At 33.3% G+C, this 7826-nt stretch overlaps 2 protein-coding genes across 6 annotated transcripts in view; one reads left to right on the plus strand and one right to left on the minus strand.

Moving 5' to 3' along the window:
- LOC142342898 (arrestin red cell-like) overlaps window positions 1-7826 on the plus strand; it is a 553550-nt gene that overhangs the window by 226209 nt on the left and 319515 nt on the right. The gene's annotated exons all lie outside the window — the stretch shown is intronic.
- LOC142342896 (uncharacterized) overlaps window positions 1-7826 on the minus strand; it is an 81382-nt gene that overhangs the window by 6573 nt on the left and 66983 nt on the right. For both annotated transcript variants that reach the window (XM_075394551.1, XM_075394550.1), the window contains exons 2-3: window positions 3310-3643; window positions 2827-2912 (exon numbers count right to left, since the gene is read on the minus strand). In XM_075394551.1, the coding sequence (XP_075250666.1) occupies window positions 2827-2912; window positions 3310-3643 (420 nt within the window). The remainder of the gene's footprint in view (window positions 1-2826; window positions 2913-3309; window positions 3644-7826) is intronic.

Below are 7826 nucleotides of genomic sequence, written 5' to 3' on the forward strand. Positions count from 1 at the left end.
AGGAAAATCCAAGCAGCAGCCGTGATAGTGAAGTCACACTTAATCAAGGCAACTGTGTTTTTTGTCCAATACTTTTCGATTTCAGATGGTTGAAACTTTTTTTGAAGGTGCATTGCTGTAAATTCCAACTTTTATTTTCTTACTAAGTCAAAAACAAAAATTAAATTATCGAATTTGATTTCGGATAACATTAGTTTTGAAAAGTTATGTTGCTCACATAACCCGCAAAAAGGCTTTGGTTAACATTTCGATATCTGATTTCTATGTGATAAAACTCACGGGTTGAATTCATATTTCAAAAAGGTATTTTCTTAATTTGCCGGCTATTGTAACCCTAGAACATTCATAAAACAAAAGTTTAATTTAAAGAATTATTCAACGAAATCCGGAAAAGAGCTGAAACAGGGCGCAAATAATTTGTTTTAAAAATTAGTAGGAAAAACTTCTGAAAATATTACACTTAAGTCATATCGTTTTTATGGACAAGTCGTAGTCGTAGGACTTCAAACAATAAAATTTGTTCAGAGAACAAATCCGAGATATTTTGGATACTTCTTATTCCACAGTCATCTGAAAACTGAGACTAAGGCAGCATTTTTTGCCTTTCTAAAGGAAAATTTGTACTCAAAAAATTCAGAAAGTGAAAAAATTTTATGTGCCCGTTAACTGCCAAATTTGTTGTAATACGCACCTTTGTATCTTAAAGGAGCCATATTCGATAACGAAGAAGCTCATTGACGCTTTTGACTGCTTTCAGACTTTTAGAAGACAGTGTTAACTAAAAATTGTGTGTATTAACATTCACAATTGCGTCATCGGATTCGAGTGAAATCCATTAACTCGTTGACATTTTTTGTATCTATACAATACAATGAACCCACCTTTTGTTTCATGACAAAACTTTGTTTTTATTGATTGCTATTATTTGACTCATGTAATTGAGCGAATTTTGTGATGAAAACTTTATTTAATTGAATAGAGAAAAAAATTTTTTTTGTTATTGTCCTTGAAATCATATGTAAAGAAAAAACTTTCAGCAATCTTTGGCTGCATCGATATCAATTTTTTGTCTAGTAACCATCAAACTACTTGATAGTTGAGAGTTTGATGCCCATTTTGAAAATTAGACAAATTTAATCACTATAACCGTCATTGAATCGCTTTCCAACAATTTTGTAAACATTTTAAGATCTTTAAGAAAGCGATTATTTGCTTATGTATTTTTGGTAGCAGTTCAATCTGAACTTTCATATTGCATATGACTAACAACATTTTTTGTTTGCTTTGAAAACTTCCAGAAGATTTTTTTTACTCGTCTCTCCTATGCCATTCTCTTCATGTGCGATGTTTTTCACTCAAAATGTTTACTATGCTATTTATTTCCTTTGTTTTTTTTTGGGGGGGGGGGGGGGGTTCTGGACTATCCGGGACCCTTTTTCACTCTAGCTATCCAAGTCTTCATTTGTTCCTTAATCTGCAAAAGCATTTGCAGCATGAGTAGACAAGTTTTTTGGTAGTCTGGGATGTTTTATAGATCTACTAATAAGCTAGATCACCTTTACTATTTTTTTCTATGTCTAATGCGTTTTTAGCACTCTGTAGTTATTGAACATGACAATTTTGTAATCCTAGACCTTTCATTTATGAAAAATGTGTTATCCTATAATTTTTTATCTTTTGAAGAATTCGAAGTCATAGAACTTTCCTATCACGATAGAGTTGTAATCGTAGAACTTTCCTAACATGATTAATTTGTTACGATAGAACTCACCTTCATGATAATGTTGTAAACACAGAACCTTACTTTATGGGAAAGTGGCAATCCTATAAATTTCGTACAATTTTTTGATCTAATACATTGAGCTATATGAGGGAACCTCAATGATAACAACTTTCGAACTAACAGGGCTGTTTTTTAGAAACACTGCTTCACATTTTAAAGAAGGTCGAAAGAAAAGAACACACATTTCAGATCTAAATGAATGATGTCGGATGAGTTGCTCTCAGATGACCGTTGGGCATAGGGATCAGATTTCAAATGCTTTCATTGGGCTAATCTGTGCAAAACTTCCTACTAAAATTTTTCTGCTTAGAGTTCTAAATGAGAGCAACTTAACGCGCAAAAATCCAGAACTCAATCGTGAAATAAGTCTCAGGAAAAGTGGACAGACAAACAATCATAGGCGAAAAATTTGTAGTACCAAAAATTTCAGTAAAAAGAGTAACAGGACTAAAAATAATAGCAAGCTTGGTTGGAGAGCATTTGAAAGTTTATGTTTGATGAAAATTTGTTCTCAGTTTTTTTTTCTTTTCATCCATTTCATCGAATGCTTATTTTATATTTGCTGATGAATGAGTAATATAACTTAACAAAAAGCTGTGAGTTATAATTTAACGTTTACTTTTTGAACAAAATGCAGAAACAGTTGCATTTGGTGATAACGCTGGGTGCAAATTGGACTTAATTGAAAATGAGCCAAATATGCTCATGAAAATTTGAAACCAAGAAGCCTCTACCCGGGTCAAAGTTTTTGGGTGAATTTTTGTGAGAAATGCGGTGATTGCAATGAATTGGGTGAAAAACAATATTTCACCTCATTTCACCGCATTTCACCGCAAAGTTCACCGCGAAATTCACCGCATTACTTACAAAAACTCACCGCATCGACTTTTGTGGTAAATTAATGTAAGAAATGCGGTGAAAGCGGTGAATGCGGTCAAAAAAATAATTCACCGCATCTCTTACAAAAATTCACCGCCAAACCTCGACCCCTGTTATTTCAATAAAGAAGTCACACGCGACTAGATGAGGAAAAATGGACCTACCTGACATGAAACAGACGTAAGGAATGTACAAGATGTTCTCTCCGTAAATCTGAAAATTTGACGACTTCTGGATTTCTTCTCCGATTCTGAAATGTACAGCTCAGTTAACCCGATGCAACACGATTCGCTCCATATCAACTGATTAATGAATTTGGGCTGCAAATTAGCAAATTCGCCAAATATCGCCAGATTGCTCAAAATGGGTACAAGCTTACTGAACCATACACTCTGATAGAGAAATTTATCTTATTCAAAAAGAGAAATGCTCAAAAACATCCTGTATTGATGTATCATGCCTGATTGACTAGGACTGCGAGATCTAAGATCAAGTGATGGTTTCACTGAAGAAAATGCTGCATCTATTATCAGTCCGCAAATATTGGTATACCTATGTTATTTGGTGTACCGAAAGCTTAACATGAAAGCAAAGTTTTCGTTCACGGGGGAAAAGGAGACAAAGCCATATTTTCTCTTTCTGCTAACCTAGCTTCTGCTAAATAATCAGCATAGTTCTGGGCTATCTTTTGAAGTTCTCTGCTGTGGGCAATCGGAGGGGTACCGTGCATTCGTCTCAACAGGTTGTGCTGGTCAACTCCCTCCATCGAGTAGGACTCCAAACATGCAGGTGTGCGAGCGTCCAAGAGTTCGTTGTAAGAGGTTGAGGGTGAAAGTGACCGATGACTGGATAGAGTCACGTGGCCGTTTCCGTTGGGTTTGAGGTGGGTGGTTGAAGAGGGTGTGTTTGAGTGGGGGGAGTTTGAGGGAGGGGAATTCGGGTCCTCGTCTTCGATTCCAGAGTCTGCGTCCGGGGCACGGCCTGAAACATTTGGAATTTCCAAAACCCGGATAATTCTAAAAATATTCATTTTAATGAAGTTTTAAATTGATGAATGCTTGGTTATTAAAATCGCGGTTAATAATGACAATTAAATCAGTTTATTTTCAATCAAACTACAAAAGACGCGGCCTATTTTATCAAATATCGAAACATCTGAAAGAAGAACGATTCAAAAGGATTCACTCTTTCCAATGGACCGGGCGTACACAATCGGTTATCTATGATTTCTAAATTATGGAATAAGTTACTCTCACTACTTTCAACCAGGTGAATAGACTTTCTCAGGATGTAGGAAATGTGTAATCAGACTTGTTAACAGAATTTTGAAATAATAATTTTCTTGTTGTCAGCTGTCAAGCGCAGCTATCGTCATATTGGCGTTGCTGTTGTGCATTCACTTGACAGACAACTATTTAAGAAATCGGTTGTTGCGATGCTTGGATCCTCGGAAACACAAGAAAAGGGGAAGTTAATCACTGCTTAGTAAAACTTAAACGACAAGAGGCTCGTTAATGTGCGTTCGCACATGATGTTCCGACCCGAGCTCATCTACATTTTTGACTTAATTGTTAGCCAAATGAAGAAATAACAAAAATAGATGCTTGAGATTAAAACAATCGTTACACAACCTATGTACTAATTGAATTACATAATGCCATGCCTCATTACAGCGCCAACGAGATCTGATATTAAAGAGAGTACGAGAGAAAAAAAACAAATAACAAAATTAGAAAAAAAATTCACGGCACAAACTGAATATCTAAACTTAAAAGCACCTAGTAACAACGTCAAAATGCAGTCGGATAAAACCTTAACGACACAAATTTACTTCTTCCAAACTATACAGCAGATGGAAAGTTTTCTTAACGAGACTAAGTAACAAGTCGACAAAAAGAACGAACAATGAGGCGAAATTCAAAAATATTTTTAAACCAAGAAAATTCAAAAGTCTTAAAAATCATCAGTTTTTAACTAAATAATTCCTGGTAATTTACTAAAAAGTTATTACAAAACCAAAATGACCTCTCTTTGGTTAGACTAGACAAGGGAAGCGAACTAAAGAAAAGCTCAAAAACCTATAAATGATTTGCGAAAACACAAACTTTTGCTACCATTAAAATCATTAGCTGTTATCTGAATATTATGTATTTTTAATTCAATTGTTATTTCTACTAATTTAGCTGAAGGACCTATACTGGGAGGTTAAATAAGTTTACTTGCGCCACATTTGAAAACCATTGGGATCTGATATTACGCGATTGTGCTGAAGAGAAAATGAAACACAAAAATTGGCCTCTCGAAAAACGTAAATAAAAACGCATTTTGTCCAAAACGCAACACTGACAAATAATAACAGTATATATGTTATTTTTTGAAACACAAGAAATTGGATGGGACCTCTCATTGATGAAAATAAGTTACCAATTGACAAAAAGAACAACAAAAACTGCAAAATCTGAAAAATATTTGAAAAGGTGTATCATAGTTTTTAAGACTATTCGCTATAAACTGACTGCTTAGTGTAAAATAATTTATTCAAACCTTAATTACAAGCTTATAAGACCTGTTAGCAATTTACGGCTACCTAAAGAACAAAAAAATAGGCAAAAACAGCAAATTCAAGAAAAAATTTGAGCAAGAAAAGTTTCGAAGTCATTCAAAAATGATCCTTTCACTAAAAATTTTTCTATATTCAATTAATTTTTAAACAGCAGTGGGATTCCTCTTTTTTGTCAACATAACTTCAAAAAATCAACAAATAAGAACAAATACAAGAGATCCACGAAATTTTTGAGAAAACTCATATTACCAACGCCATTTAATTCATTAGCAATCAACGGAAGCCAGTAAAAATGCTAAATTATTCCTCGATGGGACGATAAATTTGTTTGCCACTCATATTTCATCAATAAGACCTAACAACAAGTTACAGACTATGAAAACGACAACAACGACAAGCGAAAACCAAAAAGTCAGTAGAAAAATGCCAGAAGAAAGTGTTGAAGCAATTTAATTCATAAGCTCTTCTCTTACACGAAAAAAGTATAGCATTGGCCAATGTTGAAAAAAACTTTAAAAAATTATTTTTAACTCTTAACATCTATTAAACTCAAAAGCTTTCAACGGAGGTCAACAACTACGCTAATATATAACCAAATGGGAGTACAGGGATGTTTTTCATGCATAGATAAACAATAAGACATCACGGTAAATTTTATGACTATGAAAACAACAACAAAAACAGGCTAAAACTAGAATTCAGTAGAAAAGTGCGAGAAGAAAGTGTGAGAAGCCAATATTACTCTGAAAACTTTATCTGTGATCCACTGAACGTCTTTTCTAAGCCAATGTGATTAAGATACTATTGGGATATTGTGTATAATATTTGGATAATGAGATAAAAGTTCAAAAGTACCCACTAATACGAAAATACCCAATTTTTTAAAAAAGAATTTGAAATCTTGAGTCATTGAAGTCATATAACCAATAGTTAGAAGATAAAACCGCTAACCAGATTATTGTTAGTTGCAGTAGAAAGCAAGTGGGTCCTCTCAATACTGAGATTGACTAACAGTTCACAAAAAATTTTAAGATTTGTAAATGTTCAAAAAAATTTTTTTGAAATTAATCTTTAAATTCTTAACAGCCATTTAATTCAATAGCTTTCAATGAAAGTCAATGAATACGTTCAAATACAACCTGATTGGAGTACAGGGTTACATGGATGTTTAAAATGCATAACTAATCAATAAGGCATCACAATAAGTTTTATGACTATGAAAACAACAACAAAAACTCAGTAGAAAAGTGCGAGAATAAAGTGTCCAAGCCATTTAAACCGTAAGCTTTTCTCTGACAATTTTATGTGATCCACTGAACATTTCATCTAAACCAAAGGAAGCTATCAATATTTGGATAATGTGATAAGATTTTAAAAAGTAACCAACAATATGAAAATATCCAAAAAATTTTTCAAAACCTTTTTGAAAGCTTTTGTCATTGAAGTCATACAACCAATAGTTAAAAGATAAAACAGCTAACCAGATTAAATTTGGTAGCAGTAGGAAGGAAGAGGGTGCTGTCATCACTGAGACTGAATTACAATTCACGGTAATAAGTTTATGATTGTTTAATGTTCAAAAACATATTCCGAAAATTTTTTTCTAAAGTCTTAACAGGCATTAGCTGTCCACTCAAAGCACTAGATATGTTCCCTTAATGCTCATTACAGAATTCATTGTAGTGTTTGTTAGTGACTCCATGCCATAGGAGTCCAAAAAATTAGCAAAACCTCATAAAGAAATTCAAAATTTCATTTAAAATTACTAAAACTCAGAGTCGAAGCCAAAAAAAATATGAGCAGTTCCTTGAAAACAATTTTTTTGTTCATTGGGCTTCATTTGAGTGTAAAGGAGGTTTGTCATTAACGGAACCTCAATATGAAAAGTACAGTCTGTAGGTGACTTAAAAATCAAGAGAAGTGGAAAAGTTTTATAAAAAAAAGAGCTCTTAAATAGAATTCAAATTTTTTTTTGAGACCAGAACTAGATTTTTATCGCCTTTAGTCTATTAGGAACTCAAAATTGGTTCGTTTTTTTGGCGTGAAATTTAATTTTGAAACACGTGTGAACAAATATCCCGTGTTCACATAAAAAAACTTCAATCCTCGATAGCTCCTCGAAATAAACGAAAATAAAAAAAATCGTTTTCTTTTTCATTTCTACGCTGGACCAGCCTTTTAATGACACCATTCACATTTCTCTACGATGAATATATCGATCGACAAAAATGAACAAAAAAACCCATTTGAGTATATAGTTCCTCCCCACAAGTGGGGTCGGAACAAGTACTGGCTTTATTCCGTACCAACTTTTAAATTACTAAAATTGCACTAATAATTAAAAAAATTGTAACCAATTTCAACCTTATTTTAAAATTAAGGTCTTTTATAGAGCTTAATGCATTCTAAATATGAGGTTGTTAATTTGTTCGAAGCTTTATAAAAATTTGTTTTCTTGGTTTATCTTGCCATGGTCTCCCCAATATCAAACTATACGAAAAAGTCTTGGCTTTTCAAGTTCTTGGCAAAATTTTTTAAATTTTTTCCAAGAGATGTCAAAATCGTGCATCTATTATCAAGGTGTAACAAGTTTCCATTTAC

Source organism: Convolutriloba macropyga, chromosome 7, assembly GCF_964194025.1.
Source record: "Convolutriloba macropyga chromosome 7, txConMacr16.3, whole genome shotgun sequence".
Lineage (NCBI taxonomy): Eukaryota > Metazoa > Xenacoelomorpha > Acoela > Convolutidae > Convolutriloba > Convolutriloba macropyga.